We start from the raw sequence: 27,010 nt of genomic DNA on the forward strand, positions 1-27,010 counted from the left end.
AGCATTTAAATCAAGGATATGGCATCCCATTTCCAATTACATTACTTTAAAGTTAGATTTGGACGAAATTTGCGAGATACTTCATCATTATGAATCGTACAAAAAATAACTAGTTTTTTTTTTTTTTTTTTCATTAAACTAATTTTTTGCAATCCAACTTAATTGTGCGTCCAAACGCAGCTCGAAAAGACAAAATATCCACAGATATCGACAGATCCAAGCTACTGATAAAACCTGTCACAAAGAGATACAGACTAAAATTCTCCGATTCTTTTGCCTACCAGAAGAAACTATCCACGCATCAAGATCCAAAATCTATCTACAAGCTCGATATGAGGCGTCAAAAGAGAACTCACGGAGATTTTGGAAGAGAACCATTTGCAAGAAAGGCTCCTTTAGCTGCCCCAATCTTCAGTTTGTCTGGTTTGTAGTGTTAAAACCTGAAAACCTGATGCTTGGAAAAAAGAAAAGGCGCCGTGTGAATGAAGAATAATTCATGCATGTAAAGAGGACGTCGAAATCGCTCTTTCAGCCGTTTTCTGTACCCTGGTCAATGGCACAGAACCAAGGCATTAATCGTAAGCCTGTGGTCTTTTCAGTATCCTCCTACAACTCTGAAAACTGCACTGAGCATGATTCCGAAGTTGTTACAGAAATCATTCCTGTTTGATACCATAGAGCTCAACCGCAGTGGAACTCTCATTGAAGACTTCAAACCCGTCAACTATTTCGAGCTCGATGGTGGGTTCTGCTGCCATGTTCCGGGAGTGAAAAGGGGGAATTGGTTTGATGCTGCGGCCCTTCCCACTCTAGCTTCTGGTGGCATGTTAGGTATCCTATCTTGATCTGGTCTGGAGCTTGTACCGCTATCGTTTCTTGGACCGTCATCTCTAGATGGGACACTCAAAAGTGGCCCCCCAAAGAATATAGATTTTCCTGTGTACATTAGCTTTTCTGCTTGTTGCATTGGAGCCTTTGCAGCAGAAGAGTCGGGAAGAGCAGCCCTTCTAGCATGAGAGCTCGTTTCAGCATGTGGGTTTACTACTACAGGTTGCAATGATGCTCGGAATGGAATTTCTAGAGCAGTTTCGGTCCTCGTAGCAGATGGGACTGACACGTACCGGCCGGCCTCTTGGTCCCACACAACAGAGGACCTCTTACTATCCCTGACAAGGGAAGTGGATTGGTGGCCAGATAACAGCAGTGGGTCAGCGTTATTCATTTGCATGATCCTCTCATCAAATCCAGCAGCAGATGACTGAAATACCGGGTTTTTGGGATGGGTGTTGGGGACAGCTCTGCCAGCAGCAAAAGAGCGATCAGGAAGAAAACGTTGCTGATGGGACCCGGTGGCCATGACATTAGAAGTACGAGATGGGGGTTCTACTGGAAGAGGGCTCAAAGCGACTGCGTCATGACCATGGCTCGGACTGCTAAAACTACTCATGCTTTGAGTTCCGATATCGTATTCATCCCTACTAGCTTGACTTGGTGGGTATGAGTTACCCAAAGGAGACAGTTTCATCTCGTTCTTCATTTCTTTATTTCCTCCAAAATCTACACTCGTACTACTTCTAACACTCACATTTCCACTGGAGCTTAGATCGGCATCTGGAGGACGATTGCCATCGACCGGCCGCAGAACAGATGATGATGCTCTGGCTTTGGCTGCTGCTCTCATCGCTTCATTTGAATCCAACTTGGCAAGCTTCCAAGCACTGATACGGACTGGCCTTTTAGGCATCTTGTTGGCTCTATCTGCAGTTCCAGCTGCATCCGGATCGACTGTAGACGGTACCATTCCGGGATCCAAGTGTGGAATAACCTCATCCTGGAGCTAGCATTTTGAATAAGCATTCACTCGTATAAAGATTTGAGAACCGGATAGCGAATTTGGGCATGTGCGGGTCACACTCAACAACATGGCAAGTGTGTGAGATCTAAGCTCTGTACAGGAAGGCCCCAGAGCCCTTGACAATCTGATCATAACTCATAAGGAAAGCCAAAGATCTACGCTGAAAATGGACTCTGGGTCATTCTCTTCTGATGATCCATCATCTTTCAATGACCCACATCATGAGCATATTGGATCCCACACATGTGCCATGTTGACTCGTGGTCAGTGGATAGAATGTCCAAATGGGGTACCTGATGATCAACAAATACTCTTGGAGGAGTGCACCATGCGCCTTTATATTGCAGGCCAAGAGAACTGCCACCACTTAACCCGGTTGTAGCAGAACCAGTTGGGGAGTAAAGCATGTTTTGGTTATTATCTTCATCAACTGATCCGGCAGGTGCATCACTCATGGCCCTCATCGCCACAACATACTCGTAGGTTGTAATACCCTGTTGAAAAAATTGAAAAAGAACGTAATATTCAAACTGATAGAGAATAAGCTTTATGCTCCAGGAGAGTGCAACAGTACATATGTGTGCACACAGCCACTAGACATTGTGGCATGCATGTACCTCAATCTAAATCATCCCAATTGTAGGCCCCAGTATAGATGGGTCATAACCCAAACATTCACACTAAACAGATGGTCCAAGATGTCTGATTGGTGGCCACCAAGTTGATGGTTAACATGAAAAATAGTCTGCACTGCAAAATTGCAAATAAATGTCTATCATCATATATTAGGATCAGCCAATCAAGCTGTCTATGCCCCCTCTATAATGGTTCTACCTACTCATATTGAGATCTATGTATACCATATATATTGTGGTGTGTGCAATGTGCATGCACATGGATCATCATTCTTTGCTATTGTATCAAATAATTCCTCAAGTACTTTTATTGGAAGTAGAAATTAATACTGAAATTTTCTTGGAGACTGACCTTTCTGATCAATATCATATGGAAAAAGAAGAGCTCCACCAGAGGCACACAAGCAAGTAATGAAACCGCCGAACAAATGACCTGAGAAGGAAATTTAAAGTTAAAAGATCTCAACATCTGTAATGTTTTGGGCCCACAGACAGTGCAGTCAAAGAGCTGTTTATGAGATGGGTAGTGTGAGTCATATAAACCAGTGTTTTGAGTAGTGTACGTAGCGTAGCGGTAGCGCTCGAAAAACGCTAAGTAGCGTATACAGTAGCGTAAATCCCCTGTAGCGCATGCTACAGGGGTTGTAGCGTACGCTACGAACACGTAGCGCGTATCGCAGGTAGCGCGCGCTACCTGTGGTGATTTATTTTTTTTTCCACTGCCGTAAATGGTGGTGAACTCACACCACAGCAGCAAGTTATAAAAAATAAAAATAAATAAAAAATAAAAATAAAAAACAAAGCCATTTCGAACAGTGTATTCAACAGCCGGCCCTAAACCAATGCTGTTTCAACACCCCCCCCCTTCTTTCTTCAATCTTGCGATCGAAAGGCCCTTCGAAGGGGCTTCTTTGGCCGATTGTTGGAGACTACAAGGAGCTCCATTTGGTGCAGTTTCATCAACAATGGAGAAAAAATAACAGAGAAATTGGATTTCCCCTATTCCGGTTGCGATTGGCTGTGGAGCTTCAACTTTTGCATATTTCATTAATTCAATCTCATCTTGAGACAAAAACAGGTACGCATGGTCCATTTTTTTGAATTTTTTTCGATGTACAATGAAAATAACCTGGTATTTTGAGGTTTTTTTTTCTCATTTTTTCCATTTTAAAATGCCGGTTACTGTGCGTTTTTTTGTTCTTTATAATTTTTTTTTCTTTTTTTTTGTTTTCTATATCTCTATAGATATAGATTTTTTTGTGGTATGGCCCACATGGGGCCCACTGTGGTGTGCGTATGTGTGGATGTGCATTGTTTTTTATGGTGTGGCCCACTGAGGTGCGTGAAGGGGTGGATTTACATTGTTTTTTATGGTGGGCCCATTGTGGTGTGTGTATGTGTGCATTGTTTTTTATTGTGTGGTCCATGTGGGAACCACTATATTATTTTTCACAAGTTAATGTTGATCTTTGTGATTCACTGATTTGTTTGTGACGTGTTTTTTTTTTTTTTTTTTTTGGTTAAGTAGTGAACTAAAGAGAGAAGAATGAAGAAAAAGAGAGAGAGAGAGAGATTTTGCATGGAAATATGTGGATGATAATATTTATCATATTTTTTTTATTAAAAAAATAAAATAAATAGAAGTATTGTGTAGCTTACGCTACACACTACGCAATTTCGCTACACGCTACGAAGGGTTGAAGGCTACGCAACACGCTACCGCTATTTAAAACACTGATACAAACAGCCACCAGCATCAGGCCTAGAATACAACATATGATGATATGCTACATGGGATCACTGCTGTGACTTCCTTGCAGTCCACACTGTTAGATGAGTCTGTCCTGAAAAACCAATGATACATGTATTCATGATGTACCTTGTTCATGCATAACCACTAAAGTTGAATGGAATATGTTTTGTTTTTATTATTGATTGTGTGGAAGTTATGCATTATATGTTTATTGGGTTATATGGATTCCTTTGTGGAATCTCGTGGGTCCATGGGGAAAGAATGAAATGGACACAATGGCCATCATGGCTATGGGAGAGTCGTGACATCACCATTCCCGAGTATCCTAAATTCCATAACCACTCCATCGGGTTCGGACAGCCCAGGATCAATTTCAGTTATCCCATGTGATGAGAAACCAAGGTATGATTTGACAGGCTTAGATTGACCCCAAATTGGTCAAAAATTCATGCATGTTGTGACACTCATCCCAAAAATACACATCCCTAAGCATTTGATAACATTTCATATGGAATTTTAAGGAAAAAAATTGAAATTAAATTCAGATGAATAGAATCCCCAATTTAGGGGACCATTCAAATGCCCTCAAATCGGCCCGAAATTCATGTAATCTATGGCACTCATCCCACTAATGCATATCCTTAAGGATTTGACATCATCCCCCCCAAGCAATTATAAGAAATAATTGAAATTAAATTCAGATTAATAGTGTCACCAATTTAGAGGACCACTCAAATGCTCCCAAATAGGCTCCAAATTATGTAACCTATTGTACTAATTCCACTAATGCATATCCCTAACCAATTGACACCATTCCCCCCAGGAAATTTTAAGAAAAAACCGAAGTTAAATTTGGATGAATAATGTCCCCGATTTGGGGGACCACTTGAATGGCCCCATATCGGGCCAGAATTCATGCAATTTATGGCACTCATCCCACCAATGTAATCGGCCTCATATTATGCTTATGTCATCATCTGACTATTATATCGATGGACGTTGATTGGATGGTGAAGAACTAAAAATATTCAGTGGTCATATTTCAACAAACGAGTGTCTGCAAATAAACTATTAGGATCACTCCAAAAGATCTGATTGGGGATTGTGATTTAGCAATAGCAAGTCCCACATTATAGTCGGCTTAGTTTGACTTAATACATGCCGTGGGTATGATATTTACACATGCAGCTATACAAAGTGCCATATGCTACCAGAATATAATATAAGGAAAAGGAGAATGCCTCAAGTCAAACCAGTTGAACCACAAGATATGGTCCACCCAACATATAACTTCCAACCGTTTAAGTGCATGTGAAATCCAACCTTTTCAATAGATTGGCCCCGCCCCAAAATGAAGACCACCTAGTGCAAAAAACATCCATATCTACTCATCAGGTGGGCCACACCATAGAGAGTTTTTTTAGCCATTGATAAATAGCAAAATACAAGTGTGGTCCATTCAATGAGTGGATATATCTAAATTTTGCAAAAGGTTATCCTCATGATGACGATAACCTTCTCAATGGATTGTATGTCTCACGCACATAAAAGATTGGAAGTTATATGAGAATGGACCATAATGTATAGTCCAGCTAGTTGGATGGACCTTTTTAAAAAAATGGATATAAAGCCATTTATACACATTGCTTTTCAAAAGACAAGAGACAAGAGAGTGAGAGTGAGATCCAGAGGAGAAGGAAGAAGAAGAAGAAGAAGAAGAGATGAGAAGAACAAGACGAAGAAAAGCAAAGTTTTTCCTTCTTTTTTTCCCCTCTGAAAAATGGATTTTTTCGAGGTTTTTAGGGTTTTTTTTTTTTTTTTCTAGAAATGGGTTGTGTGGTGCCATTACGCCATTACGATGGACTGTAACAGTCCATTACGTCGCAATTTTTCAGGGTGGCCCATTACGCCTCCATATCGCGGAACAAGTCACATTGTTATTGTCACGTAATGGCTATTATGGCCATTACATAACTTATTTGGCATACCTTGCGAGAAACCAATGAGTTGGGATGGATTAAGCTCCACAATCGAGCATCTTGTTGCTGTCCTTCACCACACATGAAAGTGTGAATATTTACTTGTTTATGAGTACTAGCGATGGGCTCGATAGGACATTTGCATTTATGGATTGCATCATCTCCTAACCGAGAGACCTATCATGCTTGGATTAGATTGATTTGATCGTGTGCTAGCTTTGACTAATAGTTAAAGGTTATGGAAAGACTCCATGATCATAGTGTTGTGGACTAGTGGGCCTTGACACACTTGAGGTTTACATCGGTGGCCGACATACAGTGTTGTTGGGTCCAGACATAATAATGCAGTAGAAGCCATACATGAACCAACATAGGATCACTAGTCTTCTTGGGACTTACGGTTAGATCTTGTTCATCGCATCATCTATCAAGTTTTTTAAAGCTGGCTTGCTACTCAATGTTTCCGAAAGGTTTCTTGAATGTTTTCAAATGTTAGATCTTTTGATTTCACCATTAAATTGTTTTGATAAAACTTGAAGGTTATTCAATGGTTGAATCTTTTAGTGGTCCACCTTATGAGCTTGCATGGGATATTGAGCCAACAATGGATGCCACAAACAAAGGAAGGGTTTTGGTTAAGTACACATATGAGAAGGATCATAGACTTTTGAGCATGTAGGACATACCGAAGTTTGTGACCACCATATGATGGTATGATGGTACTCCTTAAACACCCCCCCCCCCCCCCAAAAAAAAAAATAAAAATAAAAATCGTCCAAGGTAGAGAGAGAAAAGAGAGAAGAAAGCGAAGAAGATAGGTCTTCTCCTTCTCCTCCTTTCTCTCCTTCATCACGTGGGAGACCCAAAGAGGGAGGGTGGGAGAGAGAAGAAAACGAAGAAGATATGGTACTCCTTAAACCCAACCCCCCCTCGCCCATCGTCCAAGGTAGAGAGAGAAAAGAGAGAAGAAAACGAAGACTCCTTCTCTCCTTCATCACGAGGGAAATCCAGAGAGAGAGAGAGAGAGAGAGAGAGAGAGAGTTGGACAATGGCATCCATCCCATCCCAAAAGGTTATAGGCTGGCTGCATCATGAAGACCACCTAGTGCAAAAATCAGCCCAATAGGTTATAGGCTGGCTACATCATGAAGACCACCTAGTGCAAAAATCAGCCCAATACACTTACCAGGTAGGCCACATCATGAATAGATGTTGATATAATTAAAAAAAGACAGAAAAATATAAGTGTGGTCTACCTGCTGAATTAATCAGATATACACACACACGCACCCCTACACATTTGCGCACTCAGCCCTACTTCCTTACAAATTGAAAATTCCTAGTAGTAAAAAACATCTCTAGCAACCTATGAGATTGGTTGAAGCAGGAAGAGATTGATATGTAAAACGTACCACAACAGTTGCAAATGGGGCACGGGAGAAACCATTGCCAAGTCTCTCAATGATTTGATCCTCGGTGCCCTTTCTATTAACAAAGCAGCGCACTAGAACGGCAATGCCAACTCCACACTCAATTACAAGCTGGCATGAAGCAAGTAATACAAGGATCATGTTTAGAAGCAAAAATCTAGTAAGCTTCAAAGTTAAAATTACCGAAGAGAATACTAAAAGAAATCAGAACATCTCAATTGAGCAATGAAGTGGATTTTCCACATACCCAAATGAGACTTGTGGCCATAAGCAGTATAAAAGTTGTGTAGTTCTTCCGACCCACGCAATTGTTAAGCCACTGTATGCAAAGAATACAAGAACAAATAACTGCAACCAATTCAGTAGTAGTACTAACAGTTACAAAAGGAGAATTTGCTCTGCCCATGGACACCTTGCGCTGTAGGATAACCTAGCCATTCATCAGGATGCAAACAATCAACTGACCTGGCCCAATAAATTAGGCTAGTTAACTCATCGGATGTGCTCCATTTGCATGAAAACAATGGATAGCGATTAAAAATTTCATCAATGGTCCATGCAGCGTACGCATGTGGCTCGCCTAGTGAGTAGGCCACCCTGACTCATGCCAAATCATCTACACTGTGGGTCCCAACTCCCACTGGATGCAACTTGAATGCCCCCACCCACCTGCCTGGTTGACATGTGTGGTCGCATATGGGCCAGCAAAACCCTTAGAAAAGTTTCTTCTTTAAAAATAAAAAATAAAAATACAAAGAGCATTTAACTATATACCCGGCAATGATGATCAAATCCATCCACACATTTGTCACAGCTTCTGCAGTGTTTGCTGAACTTGCGAACCTGCAAGGTGAACAAGAACTCAAAAGATAGAAGCTAACTAATAGTCTGATGCAGAAACGGAGAAATGGGAAGCTTCGAGGCAATAAGAGATTATACAACTGTAGAGATTATACAACTGTCAAGATATCATCCCAAAGATAGCTGTATTATCTGTTCAGAGCAAAATTTCTGGACTGATAAACGCGTGATGGAAACAATGTGAGAAACATAAAACCATCTAATTCTACAACATTCACATCACCTTTAGTCCCATAATCAGGGTCCCACCCACCTCTGTGGATTTCATGCAAAAGTCTTTGGCAGAAGTTCCTGCTTTGGGAACCTTGGTAGGCCCACTGTGATGTTTGTGAGAAATCCACTCCGTCCATACGTTTTATGAGCTCATTTTACGACATCAGGCCAAAAATGAGCTGGATCCAATACTCAAGTGGGCTGAAAACTTGAGGATTGAACGTCCACAGTTGAAATATTCGTGGGGCCACAAAAGTTTTGAATCAGGTTAATATTTGTATTTTCAGTTCATCCCAGTAGGAATGATATTATGAACGGTATGGATGGCATGTAAACATCACTGTTGACCCCAAGGAGGTTTCAATGGTAGAAATTTCCCTACCCACCTTTTCCTTTAGTACGGCCCACTTGAGTCTTGGATCCTACTCACTTTTTTTTTTTTTCTAAAGTCATAAAATGAGGTCACAAAAAGGACGGACGGAGTGGATTTCTCACAAACATCACGGTGGGCCCCACCTAGGTTTCCTGCTAAAGGCTTTGGTAGGAAATCCCAGTCGGAGTCTCACCTAATCCCTCCGCATGCGGACAGAAGCGGATTGGCTGGTGTGTTGACATCACCAAGTTCTGTGGGTCCCATCATGAGGTATGCGTTATATCCAAACAGTCCGTCCATTTGGCGAGCTAGTCATAAGGCTTGAGCCTAAAAATAAGGTAGAGCCAATTATCAAGTGGACCACACTGCAAAACGTAGTAGGGGATTAAACATCTACCATTGAAACCATTTTGGGGTCACAGAAGTTTTGGATCAATATGATATTTGTTTTTCCTCTTCATCCAGGTATGTGTGACCTTATGAACAGATTGGACGGAAAATAAACATTATGGTGGGCCCTACAAATGTTTTAATGGTGAGAATCATTGTCCCACTGCCATTTGTGGTGTGGTCCACTTGAGCTTTGGATATGACTCATTTTTCGGGTTCATGATCTAAAATGATCTCGCCAAATAGAGAACGGGGTTGATATAATAAATACATTATTGTGTGGCCCATGTAACATTGATCTCCATTGAACCATTGGTACAACTTAGAGTGTCAATGCTCGTCTTTGCACCACATGTACCCACACATTGAGTAAACTCTGTGGGGTCCAGCGTGATTTATATATTTTATCCATTCCTTCCATCCATTTTATTAGATAATTTCAGGGCTTGAGCCCAAAATTGAAGCAGATTCAAATCTCAAATGGACCACACCACGGAAAACAGTATGAATTGAATGTATACCATTGAAAATTTCTTGAGGGCCACAGAAGTTTTGGATCAAGCTTATATTTATTTTTTACCATCATCCATGTTTTTATGATCTTATGAACAAGTTGGATGACAAATAAACATCATTGTGGGGCCTAGCAGGGTTTCAACGGTGGAAATCATTATTCCCATTGTTTCCTAGGGTATGGTCCACTTGAGCTTTGGATATGCTTCAATTTTGGGCTCAACCCCTTAAATGAGTTGGAAAAATGATTGGACGGCGTGGATAAACCACATACATTCACGGTTGCCCCACTAAGTTTACTCAGTACAATAAGAGCGCGACTCAGTATGAAATCCGATTTCAACAAACTTGGGGAGGCAGCCATTTTCGAAAGGGAGGAAGCCATTTTCGGGAGGGTTCCGGAACCCTAAAATCCCCAAATCGTCCACAATCAAACCCAAATCTTGAAAATTTTTATAGATTTCTCGCTGGAATCTTTGTTAATGTATCTCCGATTATGTAATCTTCATTTACAGATATGAAATCCCTTTTTCCTCTTTTTTTTTTTTATAAAAAAAATAAAATCTTGATGATATCAAATAAAATCCTGCGATATCATACGATATATCGCGCGATACAAATATTTTTGCTTTTTAAAAAAAACTTCTGACTGGTTTTGTGTCGCTGGCCAGCGATACCGATAATATTGGCCGATACATTGGTTGATAGTATCGATATTGCGAACACTGGCTTTAACAAGGATCGGGAAAGACAAAGCTGTGGGGACAAAAGATAAGTGTGAAAGATACAGCGTGAAACAAGATTTTGTTGGTTAACTAGTCTTACGAACATAATTCTAAAACAAAGAAAATCCAAAAAGAGTGGAGGAGAAGCATCACTATACCTATTTTCAAGAACAAATGAGATGAATAAAGTTGCACCAACTAGAGGAGATTGAAAACATCATGAAGAATTAGAGACTGGGACAAGAATCAAGGGTATCAGAAGATTAAGAGACTAGGAGAAGAATCATGGGTATCAGAACATTAATTTGACTCCATGCCAGGAACACTGATTGAAATGATTTTTCTTCTTAGACAATTGATGGAAAGTAAGAATAGAAAGATGGTTTCTATAGATTTAGAGAGAGCACAAGTTAACAGTACCTACGGAGGTTATGTGGTGATAATCAACATCACTAAAACAAGTATGATAATAGAGTGGAATGATAGAAAAGGATTCATGTAGTCGACCCCAATTAGTTGGGATAAGGCTTAGATGATAAAAGACATGTATGAGGGTGCCATTACAAGAGTAACATGGCTTATGTATGAGTAATCAGGTTAGTAAGAGGTTTAGAGATCTTTTAGAGGTTGTTGAATGAAGAAAGGAATACAACGATCGAACTAGGAGCTAAAGGGACACGGATTGCGTCCTATCCCCGCCCGTCTCCGGCTGGGAACGGGCAAGAGCTTTGAGTGGCCACCGTGATGTATGGGTCTTATCCACACCATCCATCCATTTTTTTCATATCATTTTAGGGTATAAGTCCAAAAATGAGGCAGATCTAAGGCTCAAGTGGACTACACAATGGGGATTAAACTCTTACTGTTGAAAACTTCTTGGTGGCCAAGGAAGTTTTGGATGGAGCAGATATTTGTGTTTTCTCTTCATCTAGGTCTATGTAACTTTATGAATAGATTGGATGGCAAATAAACATCACGGTGGGCCCTAGAAAAGTTTCAACGATGAGAATCATTATCACCGTTGCTTCTTGTGGTGTGGTCCACTTGAGCCTTGGATATACCTCATTCTTGGGCTTATAACCTAAAATGATACGAAAAAATTGATGAACAGTGTAGATAAGACCCATACATCACGGTGGCCATTGAAAGCTCCTGCCCATTCCAAGCTGGAGATGAGCGGGGGCAGGATGCAACCCCATTCAAGCTGAAGGCACCTCTCAGACTCAAGTGTTGGAAGGACACGTGTATTATCGCAGATTCGGATGACGGAAGTTAATATAGCTCTAACAAGTAGGAAAGAGAGTTGTGGGGAAAAAAGATATACCTATGGGAGTGTGAAAGATACTGCAGGAAATAGGATTTATTCGGTTAACTAGTCTTTACCAACATAATTCTAAAAACAAAGAAAATCCAAAAGAGTGGAGGATAAGCATTGCAATACCTATTTTCAAGAACAAATGAGATGAATAAAGTTGCAACAACTACTCTTGTATGAGTCAACACTATGAAGCTTTGGGAGGGTCGTGGATTAAAGATTGAGACAAGAAACAAACGTATCAAAAGATGAATTTGACTTCATGCTAGGAATGCCACCAACCGAAATGATTTTTCTTCCCGGAGATTTGATGGAAAGTAAGAAACTAAGCATGGTTTCTGTTGATGTTGTTTTCTGGTCATCCTGACCATGCCTTTGAGGACCTGCACAAGCAGAACACCAATGGGGACCCTGGCTAAGACAGGTGACCCTTCGATGCCAAAGCCAGACAAGGAATCTGTGTCTGTGAGTGTTAGGGTTTTAGTGCGTACCTTTCCCTGTAGTCTGGACCTCTATTTATAACCCTAGGATACCCTCCTTAGATGGAAAGCTCTCATACTTGGTAAGCAACTGTCTTTCGAAATCCTCGACGCAGATCTTGGAACAACCTTAACGATAGGATCAGCAGGTCGGAACTCCCGACCCGAGGTCGACTAGACGATGCCAACCTTCAGTCGAAGGTCTGCGGCCATCCTAAGGTGGATGTCGGGTCACGATTGAGGTCGACCTCGATGCATACCGACCATTGCAGTAATTCATTGGCTGGTCTGAGCTCTGCAAGAGCTCGGGTTTCCTTAATGATAATCGAAGTGTCAGGTCATTCACAGGGCTTGGGTCTGTCCCTCTAAGGGCACTGTAGTTTCTCTCACACAGATCATCATTGGTCAGGCCTTTTTTACCCATAACAGTAGCCCCCTTGCTTTCGAACTTGTCCCACAAGTTCAGGAAGTTGATGGGGACCGAACTGCAGTGCTTATCACCTAGGAGGTCGGGTCGAATTGTTATCATTGCAGGAGATAATATGGGATAGTGCACACGGAAACCAAAGGAGGCCTGTAATGATCGAGGCGGTGCACTCGAGGTGTGCGTTGGCACGACGCCACTTTTCAACTTTCAATGGGAGGCCACCACGTGGAAAGTAACATGCGCCATAACGTCTCCTCGGCTACGGCATTAAATGCGAGCAATAACTGCTCGCGGCCAAGGATCCCTATAAAAGGGGGGAAACCCTAGTAGCCCGGTCATTTGCTCTCATTCTCTGCTAACGCTCCTTCAGACTTCACAGACTAGGCAATTTTCGGTGAGTCTGAATTCTCCATCTCCAACAAACTTCTACTCTTCCTCCGTTTCTTCTCTTTTCCCTTTGCTTTTTTACTCGATATGTCCAATATCTTGGACGACCTGCCTGAACCTAGAGCTTTCCAGGGAGTTCCCGGCTAGGAGCGCCCACTGATCCTCCATCTCCGATATCGATAAGCCATGACTAGACGATGGAGTCTGCCTCAGCAGAAAGAGTGGTAGCTTAGCCTTCGTCCGGACAACCCGTCGATGTTGGTCCTGCTAGGTCAAGGTTGAGGGAGTCTGATCTGGCTCGAATCAGATCTGAGTACCGAATTCCAAACTCAGTGAGGCTCCGAGCTCCCGAGCCTGGTGAAGTTCCAGGTGACCCTCGCGAGGGCGAGGTGGCCATCTACTTGGTCGCCTTGCAATGTGGCCTCCGCCTTCGCCTCCTCCTTCATCGGATCGTGCGAGAGGTCACTTCTCGCTTGAGGCTGGCCTCGGGCCAAATCATTCCGAACGCATGGAGAGCTCTGCTGGGGACCAACATCCTCTGGTTCCGACTCAGGAACGTGGAGCTAATAGTCGAAGATTTCATGCACCTATACCAACCAAAGGCTAACCTGAAGCATTTGAGCTGGTATTATTTCTCGGCGTGGGCGAACAAGGGCTAGGCCTTTATCACCGGCAATCCGACCTCCAACAAAAATTGGAAGGATAAATGGTTCTGGGCGTCCGGAGAATGGGAGGCTCCAACTACTGAACTAGCCCAGCTGCGGGTTCGTGTCCCCACCAAATTCGCCACTCCAGGTTAGATATTGTCGAGCCATCAGAATTGAGAATTTTTCTTATATTTTTGTAGTCACATTCGCTCACCATTGATCACTTTTGCAGGCTTTTCCCGAACTCCGCCCCTTCTTTCCAGCGTTCAGCTCACCCAGGTGAATAGAGCAAAGGTGACGAACGCCGCTCACAAAGCCTGGAGTGTGTTAATCAGACCTGACCTTCTACACCAGTCCGAACTCTTTCGACCTGCCCCTTCAGGTATGTAGTGGGTCGCAGGCATATGTTCAGATCAAGATTCCTCTTAGAATTTTTGCTGACCGGAATTATCCTGTTGTGTAGACATGGCTGACTGCCTCACGAGGATATCCCGACCTCCGTCTACAACCGAGATGGCCTAGAAGAAGAAGAAAAAGAGGGTTGTTGTACCTCCAGTGAGGTTGGCGGGGTCCTCGTCCGCAGGAGCGAGGTCACGGACCATCGACGAAGGGCTCGTTATGGAGTAGCAGCTCCAGAGCACCGTTGGCGAAGGAGCTCAAGGTGCTCTTGCTCTGGTAGTTCCTTAACCTCCAGCTGTGGAGGTGGTAGACTTGGGGGAGTCTCTCCCTACCCAGGAAGTCCCTCCTTTCAACGAGCGTTTGCCCTCGACGACCCAGGCGCAAGCCGAGGGGGATGGTTCCGACCTGCTGATCTTATCATTAAGGTTGTTCCGAGATCTGCGCCAAGGATCTCGGAAGACAGCTGCTTGCCAAGTAGGAGAGCTTTCCATCAAAGGAGGGCATCATAGAGTTATAAATAAAGGTCCAGACTACAGGGAAAGGTACGCACTAAAACCTTAACACTCACAGACCCAGATTCCCCGTCTGACTTTGGCAACGGAGCGTCCCCTGTCTTAGCAAGGGTCCCCATTGGTGTTTTGGTGTGCAGATCCTTAGAGGCGTGGTCAGGACGACCAGAAAACAGCATCGACAGTTTCTATAGATTTAGAGACAACATAAGCGAGAGTACCTGTGGAGGTTATGTGGTGGGTGATGAAGAAAATGGTCCTTGAGGAGATGTCAACATCATTAACGACCTCTATGAGGGTGTCATTACAAGAGTAAAATGGCTTGTGTATGAGTAATGAGTTGCAAGTAATAGTGGGTCTATATCAGGGGCCAACATTAACCCCCTACACTTTTAACACTTGTCGTTAGTGAATAATGAGTAGTATCTAGGATGAGGCCCCTGGTATATGTCGTTTGCAGATGACATGGTGTTGGTCGACAAAAATAAAGGGGCAATTGTGGAATTAAAGGCTGCAAGAAGGCTTTGGAGTCTAAAAGGCTTTACAAACAGTAGAATCAAGACAGTATTTGGAATGCAACTTTGGTAGGACTAGTCATAGTGGTGAGGATGCTACCAATAAAATTTGAGCTCAGTTAAGAGGTAGCCTGAGCAGTGATTGAGTGTTGAGAACATGAGGATATTGAGATGGATGTGGCGGAAGACTAGGAAGCATACCTTTCCAAAAAAAAAAAAGAAGACGGAAGCATAGAAGGATGAGATCATCCGAAGCACCCTAGGAATAGTCCTGGTAAGAGATAAAGTAACGGATAGCAGACTGAAATGGTTTGGTTAGGAGGATATTGAATGGGGTTGAAGGACCAAGAAAAAACAAGGATGAGAGGAAGACCTAAAAGGAATTGGATCGAGGTGTTGAGAAGGGAGCCTTGGTCACTAACTGAGGTTAGGCCCTTAGATAGGAATGATTAGCAAAGCAGGATTTTGAAGCGGGTCCCAAATGGCTGGGACAAGGCTATGATGATGACGATGACCTACCATATCAACAACCTCGATCACTGTCCAATAGGCTCCATTTGTACAAAATCAAGGCCCTAGGATACTAATACTATATCCATTCTAGGAGTGAGGACCACATAATTCCTCTTATGAAAATGATAAATTCTAGCAGTACCTCAGCATTGCACAACGTACAGAAAAGAGCATCCTCCCTAGCAGCTTGCTGCTCAGTGGCCCCTTCATGTCTGCAACAATCCTCATTCACAAACAATGCACAAAAGATTCCTCCAACATTGAAGCAAGATCTTGACTTTTTATTTGTGCGGCCCATCGGGATATCTACCCTCCCAGCTTCTCCAACTGGAGCTTTTCTACTAGAGTTGCCTCCTATGGAGCTGCTGCAAGGTGACGATGCAGATGAATGCATCCCAATGGGAATTTCGCCAAGATTGCCTTGCGGGTTTGTACCTGGCAACCCAAGATTATCCTTTGGGATATTGGTTGACCCACCATCAAATTTCGCCAAAATCCCAGGATCGGCGGGGTTAATAGCTGTGCAGCGGACATAGAGAATAAAAACTGTGACTGCCTGTAATACCAAAGGAAGAGATAAAGGGCAGTGAATTTATTTATTAAAAAAAAAAAAAAAAAAGAAAAAAAAAAAGGGACAAGCCAGTATCTTTATAACAGAAAGAGAAATTATTAGGTGCTGAGACTCAGTGAACATCTAGGGGTTGATGTGCACAAATCTGTAAATGTGTGCTCATTGCTTGGTGATCCAGACCAATGATCTGATGGCCCTGAATTAGATGGAAGATAACCCAAAATGTGTCCTATATTGAAAGATCATGTCCCTTCCATCTTTGGTCCATTTTCTGTTGACGGAGCACTCATGTTGTTTTTTCAATTGATTGTATATTTGTAGGGACCGATGGAGGACTTAGGGTCTTCAAACCTAGTAGATTCTTAGGCTCATCCTCCTATCCAATGTGGGCCAATTGGATCTGTGCTCACCAACTCATGGCCCAACACGCATGGAATGCAGCGCCTCAGCTAAGAGAACATATAGTTTTTTTATGTGCAAGATTCTGTACATGTGTGCCCATGGCTGGGTCTATCCAGACCATTGATCTAAGGGGACTACCTTAGATACACGATGCCCAAACTGAACCCGATAGGACGATCCTATTCCTCCCATCTCGTCTATTTAATGTTTTCTGACTGTTGCTGTAATTTTTTTTCCTGAGAAATGACTGTTGCTGCAATTTTCACCTGATTATATATTTGTAGGGAAAAGATTTTTGGGTTCTCCCAATCCAATGTGGACCCATCAGATCTATGGCTGGATCACTAAACCATGGCCTAACATGTATGGAATGTCATGCCTCAGCAAACTGCACATTTGTTGCAGCTTGGCACCTTATAATTTTATTTACATGAAAAACTAGCGCAATAATAGACATGTTAAGGTTGGATGAGCAGACATACCACAGGAGTGTAAACAGCAATTGAAGCATATTCAAAGATACGCCCACCAAGAAATGGTGCAAAAAAGGCATAAAAAGCAACAACTAGCAAGAAGAATACAGTGATGGCAACGACCTGTTCAAGAAAAAGAGAAAGGTCATGAGCTCCTAATAAGACCAACAAAAAATAATGAATTCAACCATTTAAAAAAAAAAAATTCACAAAAATACAAAAGTTTGAAAGAAAATGCCTTCTATGATCAAACAATTTTAACTGCGGATCCAAATCTATATTACATATCATGCGAGCAGCTTTTGGACATTTTGGCCCCCACAATTAGTTTCCCTAGTAGTGGAGACCTTTGGATATTCAGAAGACATGGAAAGACATTTTGAAATAAGGTGGGGGTATTTTGGTAACTAAAATGTGGCTGCTCTCCCTCCCTCCCTCCTTTGTGGGGTCCACTGTGATGATTGTGTGAAATTCACTCCATACATCTATCGTGTGGCTTCATTTTAAGACACTGGCCAAAAACGAGGCAGATTATAATGTACGCGGACCACAGCACTCTCTCTCTCCACCACCCCCCCTACATTTTCTCCCTCTTCCCCTAGCCCAAATAATTAGAACTTACAAATACAAATAAAAGGCATCTAATGAGATGTCTTTGAAAATTTAACTGCAATGCCCATCTCTACATATTATTAAAAAAGAAAAGGAAGATGTGGGTAATGTAGTGATGAACTTCCATGACAACAAAACAAATGGAGTATGACAACATCTAACCCTCCTCAAGTGATAAATACTAATGTCAAGAATTGAGAGAACAACCGAACCCCACACAACACTAGATTCTCAAAAGACGTGAAGAAAATGATGATTTTAAGAGACGTTACAGCAACTGATATAACAGCCTAACTATGACAGCCCAAAGAGTCACATTATGCAACGCTACTTGCACACATAATTTGAAAACCCAAAATCTCGAATCAACTCAATGCTCAGCCAGGTCAGGTTGACTCAAAGACTCAACCCAACTCAATTTGATGGGGCATTGGCTAAGTTCATATTTCCTGTAGTAGAGCTTGTGGGTTTGATTCCGTCCCTCCCCATTACATTTTATTGATGTTCATAATGTAACAGTGGCTCGTTTCAAGTCACTGTGAGTCGTGTCAAGTCGACTCAATGAGTCGTCCCGAGTTGGCATCGAGTCAAACCCAGTAATGAGTCTCCCTGCAACTCTTGCTCCAAATCTCACCAAGTTGACTCAGCCGAGTTTCAAGTCAAACCATCGAGTTTTAAAGATACATACATAAACCCTTAAAATGTGGGTGCTGACATCTAAAGAAAAAAAAAAATTGGGTGGTTCTATCTAGTTAGGCCAAAATATGGGTGGCATTTCATAAAATTCCTTGGATAAATACTCATCCAGTGCTCAATTTTAATAAGGCAAGATAAACACAAAATTTGCATAAAAAACATGATTTAGATCGTTCAACAGTAGATCATTTATTCATCCACTGCGCATTTAGCACGAAAGTGTGGGAAAGATTCATTGTGTATCTAGGGACAACTTCGGTGATGCCGGGATCAATTATACGCCTTTGATTGGTATGGCCTGGCGGAGGTACAAAAAAGGAGATCAAGAGGTGGAAGTTAATGAAGATGGCAGTATTATAGGCTATTTGGAGGGAGAGGAATGCACAGCACTTCCAAAGATAAAAGTGAATTAGAAGTGGATGTATATAAAAGGGCAAAGATGAATGTAATCGGCGGATTTCTTGCTAAAAGGATTTTGATCCAAAATCCCAATTATGGGTCCATTTTAGCTCGGATGTAAATTTTCTGTAAATAGAGCCTTTGTGCTCATTATTATCAATATAAGACTGGTCAGTTTAAAAAGAAAAGAAAAAAGAGCCAGCCGTACACAATGTAACATTACACAGTCTTTACCTTCACATTTTATTTTTTTTTGATGACAGCTGTTATAGAATTGAAAATATTATATCATTTGAAAACCTTATGACAGACAGCATGATGGATGTAATAATGGTAACAACCAAAGTGTTACATCACACAACACTGTCATAGAATTAAAAACATTATATCATTTGAAACCATCATAACATACAGAATGATGGATGTAATAATGGTACCAGCCACAAAGTCTTACATTACACAACACTCATCGTCTTAACATCTGTTTGGGTGCCAGTTCAAAATGAGTTAATCTCATTCTATTTAATCATAATTACATATTAGAGATCAACGGTAGGGATTAAAAATATGAGCTTTGCTAAGTGTACATGCATGTGCAAAAGCTCATGTATATATCACACATGTGCCGACATGGCACATGCATGCAAGATCTAATCCATCCATCAGTCTGACCTTGTACATGTTTTCCCCAAAATAAAATCTGATCCAATCAGTATGCGGTCCCCAATATTGGAAACAAAAAGATGGATTAGAAAACTTCAGCCAGGTTTTTCAGAGCCGTACATTTGTTTTGCAAACAGTGGCCCACCTGACCAGCAGATTAACCTGATTCTTGGGTGAGGGCATCAATACAGTGGTGTTGTTCTGATGAATGGATTGGATCTTAGACCTATCGTTCCATGATATCATGTGTGGCGTGTACATGAGATTTATCACACACACATGTAGGCTTAACAAAGTTCTAAAAGTATAACCAACAATGTTTTTTGGTAACCTTGGATACTACCAAGGTGGTAAGGTTTACAATTATAAAGGTAAGACAACCAAGGATCGAACCCTGGATGCCTAATAGTTCAACTAATGAGCCATCAACAATTGCTATAGACTATGAGTTCTAATACGTAACAGATATCAATTAAAATGAGATTAACTCAGTTTTAAAGTGGCAGCCATACAGGTCTTCATTGTTTTAATATATCAAAAAACTATTTGATGATTGAGGTTGGTTCCTCTAAAACATTTGTACAATAAGCATAATCTACAGAAGTGATGTATGGGGTCCACTGTGATGTAGGGACTATATAAGACATATCCATTAGATGTACCCCACCAAGTTTACCCCGTAATCATCCCAATCCAAAATACAGATCAGTCAAGCCACAGGGAACAGTGGGATGGGAATGCCCACCATTTAAACTTGTCAGATTGTGTGTAGGATTTTGGGTTGGATTTTTAGTGGTGGATTCACAAAAGTTTCACGACCGGCTGCCCATCAGGCATCAACCCTTCCTCTTTGGCCCAGACTGGCATTATGTAATCCTGTCTCTGGGTATCATGTATAATGGCTATTTTTCATTACAACACAGTTATTTGTTTTACACAGGCAACATAAATACTTTTTTTTTACCTTTTCTTTTCTTTTTCTTTTTTTTTTCATGAAGATTTAGCAACATGGATACTTATCGAAGAAATAGGAAATACAGCATTCATGAAGGAGATAGCGAACACCCACAGAGAAGAGTGAATCACCCATCCCTTAAGGAGGGTATCCAAGAACTAATTAGCCTCTCCAGGAACATTATGAAAAGTTGTATGTAGGGAATACAATAAGGAGTTACTAACATAATACAAGATCCAGAGTGGGACCAAGAAGCCCATGTCGCCGCATCCTCCAAATCCCCTTCCACCATCCACCAAAATGGAGAATGACTCAAAGAAATTAAGTCCTACATTGGAGCATCGAATTTCTGCTGCATGCATTCGCCTACACCAGATGGCCTGGAAAGACAAGCTTAATTTCTCCCTCACCATCATTTGTTTAAGGCACCTCAAATTTCTTCGATATTTTCAAATACTTGAATACTCAAATTTGTTGAGATCAATGAGTGATGAGACGAGGAAGAAAAGAATTAGAAATGAATAAATTTGAGGGAACTTAGGAGTAGCACCGATAAGTATTAAGGTGAGGGAAAGTAGAGTTAGATGGTTTGGTCATGTGCTATAGAGACCAAGAACTGCGTTGGTTAGAAAGAGTGAGTTGGTGCAAATTGAAGGTGCTAAAAGAGAAGGGGAAAGCCCAAAAGGATGTGGGTGGAGGTAGAATGAAAAGGCTTGACCGATGTTCTAATTGAAGCTATAGCTCTTGATAGACTGGAATGGCAGAACAGGATTCATGTAACCAATCCTGATTAGTTGGGTTAAGGCTTCGATTATGATGATGATGACCCTCCTAAGGTTCTGTCTGCATTTAACTTACAATTTCTCAATAAAGGAGTTATCCAAGAAACAGTTTTGTTATGCTCGAGCACATCAAATAACGCCCTCCAATCTCTAGCTAGACCAGCCATCTATCCATTAGAAAGCTCTACAGTTACAAGGCCCCAATTCATCAAGGGAAAGTTGACTGATTCCTCAAGATGATAGATAGATTCCACTTGATCAACAAAGATTCTATTTTTATCAGGTACCAAGAAAAGGTTTTTATATGCTCTTCCCAAATTCCCCACAATATGGCGAATGGAAGCATGCTCCGCAGCAGTTGACCGTTGACTTCTATATTGAAAGGGCCTGACCCCCTACCATTCATTAAACCAGCAACCAAGCTTGGAAGAAATCATAAATCATAATACTCCAAAAGGTTTAAAGAAAAGTGTCCAAACTTCTCCTGACGCTTTGCATTGTAATAACAAGCAGTCAAATGTTTTCTCAGCTTTGCAACCATGTTTTCATTGTCATTTGAAACCAAGTCGACTTGATCGAGTCTCTCGTTTTGGTTGGTGGGAACCAAAACGAGTCAACAGATCAAAGTAGCAGTACCAGTTTCTTTTTCCATGCGAGTCATACTTTACCACTATTTAAGACCATGTTCTCAACACACGATGTGGAAGATGGGGGAAGTGAATTTTCTATTTCAAAGGTGTTGCAATGTCAGGAACTACCTGTTGACCTCCAAACAATTACCTCCCCCCTTGGCAAGACCAATGCCGCACTTTAGCACAAGCAAGAGACTCTCCCATTTCGATAAGACTGACTTGAAAAAAATATTTTGAAAAGGAAACATTATGAAAATGAGAAAGTATCATAAGAAGCACTCAGTCCACGTGTAAGAGAATCAGGCTGTTCAACCATGTACCCCACCATGGATTGGCCATATGCCAAAATCAAATTAGCTAGATGATCTTAGCCATCAGTTGGAGATTTTTCCCCTTAAACACCACTCTAGAAGAACTTTTCCTAACTGCCCATTTGTAATCCTCAAGAGACTCTAATCAGTAGTTAGGATCACTCTTCCACTCCCTTAGACCAGTTCCCCAATTGGCTAATTTCCCTCCAAACGGGAGATCCTTTCCTTTTGAGACTTTGCCGAGCATCAAAACCTTCTCACCATACTCCTTTTTTGCGATGATATTCTCTATGGAGCCTTCGGTTCACTCCTACATAGCCACTACCATTTTGAGAGAACCATCCAATTCTTCTCTCACTTTACCCACCTCAATCATCCACATTTCCTTTGACTTTTCAACATCTCCCCTCTTCATCAAACGGAATGTACAATTTCTCCCCTTCCATTCCCAATTGAGAACACCTATTGCCACTATAAATAATAGTTGTTGAATAATGGAAAACATTACACAAGCAGCTAAAGCGAGATTTTTCTTTTTCTTTTTTCTTTTCTTTTTTTTTTTTTTTCCCTTTTTGAAAGGCAACAAAAATTCTATCGAAAAAGAGTGCCGAGATGGTGCAAGCTACAGCTCAAACAAGGAGGAAAAAATACAATTATCAGGGGTTTCACACAAGAACCCATTCCACAACAAGGAGCTTCGCTTTCCACAAAAAAAAAAACCCATCATTTCCGAGTTACTCTCATTACGGAAGCATTTCTGATGCAGGACAACTAACCACTTGCTCTAAAAGCTCGAATTAATACGAACCACTTCCTCTAAAAGCTCGAACTGATAGATCATGTCAAATCAATCCCTTTATCTCATAGCCAAGGCTCCACATCTCATGGGTTAGGTCCTTAGTCAAACCCCCCTCGTGGGCCCCACATCACACGAGCCACACACCTCACAAGGGTGGGACACGCCTCACACAAGCCACCCACCTCTCATGGGCCACCCACCCTGAGTGTGCCCCTGCATCCCACAGGCTACCCCACTCGAGCCTGATGTGAAAATGCCCTTGCATTAATTTCTCATTCCTTTCCCCCCACAAGAACCATATGACAGCTAACAGAAAAAAGCCTTTAGATAATCCTAAAGTGCTTCCAAGATCGACCCCATGCTTGGCCAAGAAGAGGTCACCAATCGAGGTGAGCATTAACCAAGAAACATTGAAATGCTAGAGAACCAGACACAACACTTTCCTCATAGCCGCACAATGAATAAAGAGATGATTTGCCGATTCCATATTTGCCATTCGCATGGCTCACACATTTGGGATCACCATTCACCTTTTCTAAAGGTTATTAATAGTCAATACCCTATTCCTCCCACCTAGAAGAACCGCCACTTTCGAAGGGGTGTCATAGAACCACGCATGAGATGTTTGCACATGGGACTCTCCCCTTTGGCAAGGAGAGGGGTCTGTAGAACGATCAAACCAAAAATCAACCCAATTTGTCTTTGAGCTATGCCGAGATTGTTCAGCCACGTGTTAGGGAAACAAGATTTTTTTTTTTTTTTTTTTTAAGGTTTAAGGAAACAAAAGATGACCTAGATAAGGAAGGGAGCTTTATTAGGATCAAAGGGCCTACCTGAAAGGCAGGAATTAGGAAGGCTTAAAAGGGCTTGGATTGAGGTGGTGAGAAGGGATATGAAGGTATGTTCACTTACCACTACCGAGGATAGGGCCTTGGATAGTAAGGATTGGTGAAAAAGGTTTCCTAAAGTCAGCCCCAAATAGCTAGGCCAATGGTATTATGATGATGGTGGCAAGTTTAAGAGGCATTTCAAGTGTTTTATCTTCACTTCAGTTTTTGTTTTTAAAGAACATATACAATCACCATTACCATTACATAAAAATAGCATCCTTCAGCTAGTGTATACAAGTAATGCCCACTTTAAGACCTTGTTTAATAGGCATAAAACCAGGTCAGAAAAGCCCTGAAAATAAATCATGGATCCACCATGGATTTAAGTAGTAGCTTCAGAATGCGACTTGCCTATGGACAAAAATAACTGGCACAACTCGCCCCAATTCAGTCTGACTCAGTCCGCATCCATGTGGTGATTCATATTACTTCAGAATGAAAGCGATAAAACTTGGGCAATACCAAATCGCACCAGGCAATTTTTCAGACCATGAGAAGCACTGACAGCATTTCACTAATGAGGAACCGGTATATGATGCTCAATCAAAAGAAACAGCCTTTTTCATCCAAGACTCACCCACCGTGAAGCTGTGGCCAACCTCTTGGAAACCCAAGCTATTCATCCAGTGGGCCCCACACTGGGACAATCCATGGCATCCAATTTTGGGGTGGCAAATACTGTTACAACCAACGGTCTAATTTTTCTGGGAGAAAACATTGTCCCAAAGTGACAATTGGAATCATCCAAATGGGGTGGTTTAAGGGGCATCTCCCATCCACAACGGGCCCCGCCAAACGAATAGTTCAGACCACAGAAAGGCTCAGCCCACCTATACAGTTTGTTTGGCCAACCAAGTTGCATAATTGAACATTTCACACCTCCCCTCCACAAATATCCACATCAGGAATCAAGAGATGAACCAAATTCCCATACAATACTAGACTTCAACAATGCAAGAGAATTACAAACACTGTGCTGAAAACTAAGATGAATTGCTTGAAATCCAACACAATTCAACAGAATAAGAAAAACCCAGAAAAAATACCCACATCAGGAATAGAGAGATGAACCAAACTCCCATACAAAACTAGCCTTCAACAACGCAAGAGACAAGATAAATTGCTGGAAATCCAATAACATTTAGCAAAATAAGAAAAACCCAGAAAGGAAATCATGGATTAAACAGTATTTAGAGCATTTTTACAGTTTACCCAAATCAGAATTTGGGAGAATAACAAAATCGCATCCATAAAATTCACACAAAAAAAAAAAAAACCTGAAATGTGGAAGAAAGAGAGAAAGAGAGAGAGAGAGAGAGAGAGAGAGAGAGAGAGAGAGAGAGGAGGAGGAGAGACCTGAAATGTGTGAGCAGGCAGTTGCCATCCATGGCGTCTCACCATGACTGCAGAATTTGCAGAGCCGAGGCCCAAAACGAAACCAGGGATGGAGATAGAAAGATAGAGAAGAGTCCAAAGGAGAATGAATTTTTTAAGTGAAACAAGCATGTACAGCAGCTGTATGTGAACTTTCAATACAGACATTTCTTACCGCCAACGTGTCATATCTATAGTATATCTGACCCATGGAAAATATAGACCACACAATCAAAAGCACATAAATGAGAATTATCAGCGCCAATCAAGAGGGAAAATACGTATAAACGATTAATCATCCTATGATAACTAAAAGTAAAGGTGTCCAAAATCTAACCATCTGATCGATCTAATTTTCAACTAAAATTGAAATAATAGTTTGGCCCATATTTTTTACGGATAAGATCTTTTTTTATATTAAAAATTTGATATTAAAATGGAAATATATGTTAAAATTCATGTATAGTTGCCATATATGATTATTTCTCAGTTTTTTTTAGCTTTTCTAGGAATGTAAAAGCAAAGTCCACTCGCTCAGTTCACCTTGCAAGTGCACTCGCATACACTCGGCCCACACGTAGAAAAGAGTCACACGTGTTTGATTTCAGAGCTATTCATTAGAAGATCAAATGAATGAGTGAGATATTTGATCAAATATGCTAATTTAATTAGCAACAAAGGCCACATGCGAATTAAAAATTTTAGAACAATGGTTAATTTCTTTTTATCCGTTTATTTAGTTAAGTACACGTGTGGCCCACCTCATGATCTCATGGACCTAATTTTTTAAAGCTAGCTTTCTAATAGAATATTTCGACTGACTAACGGTTTAGATTTTGCACACGTACTTTTTCTACATATAAATTAAAAAAGCTTAAAAGTATTCTTTGCTTATAACCTTTAGCATTTGTCCTTATAAATCCCTGTGAGACGGCCAAAAAGAGAAATGGACCAGCTCAAAATAATCCTACACGCCCCAACATGAAGCGCTTAAATAAAATGCATCACACGTGTGAAATTTAGTGCTCGTGATAAAACTTTGGAACATTTATGAAAAGCCCCCTAAGTAATTGTGTCATATTAAAGGGACATGGATGGTATCTAATTTTCAAATATGTTTGATAAATAGATATATAAAAAGATTGATAATCAATGGTCAAGATTTAAAGTAATTTTGTTACTTATATAATAAATGGGTCAATTTTAATTTTTTTCCTACGACTCATGAGCTTCTTGGAAAATCTAATGAACGTCTCGGATTGATTATAAATGTGTTGAGCTGGCATATATCTTGCGTGTGTTTTTAGCACATGAAAATAAAAGGTATATAGAACTTTTGTTTAAAAGCCTGATCTTTTGGATGAGGAATCATATGATTCTCATCCAAGGATAGGAATAGATAATCAGATCTGATTCTTCACAAGAAGGTCATGGCACGATGATCTAGACCGTTGATATGATGATTTGTAACATAGATAGGGATTTTCATTAAAAAAAACTTATGATGAAACCATCTGAATGCTTAAACTTTTT

General features: G+C 41.1%; 1 protein-coding gene across 1 annotated transcript; it reads right to left on the reverse strand.

Moving 5' to 3' along the window:
- Positions 1–97: 97 nt before the first annotated feature.
- On the reverse strand, positions 98–25,614 carry LOC131221030 (probable protein S-acyltransferase 19). The gene is made up of 9 exons (XM_058216106.1): positions 25,460–25,614; positions 17,374–17,487; positions 16,061–16,474; positions 8,427–8,495; positions 7,900–7,971; positions 7,635–7,763; positions 2,843–2,923; positions 2,149–2,349; positions 98–1,831 (listed from the first exon to the last, which is right to left on the reverse strand). Exons 1-9 carry the CDS (start codon positions 25,607–25,609, stop codon positions 725–727), a joined length of 2,337 nt encoding a protein of 778 aa, XP_058072089.1. The 5' UTR covers positions 25,610–25,614; the 3' UTR covers positions 98–724.
- Between the last annotated feature and the right edge of the window lie 1,396 nt (positions 25,615–27,010).

Source organism: Magnolia sinica, chromosome 12, assembly GCF_029962835.1.
Source record: "Magnolia sinica isolate HGM2019 chromosome 12, MsV1, whole genome shotgun sequence".
Lineage (NCBI taxonomy): Eukaryota > Viridiplantae > Streptophyta > Magnoliopsida > Magnoliales > Magnoliaceae > Magnolia > Magnolia sinica.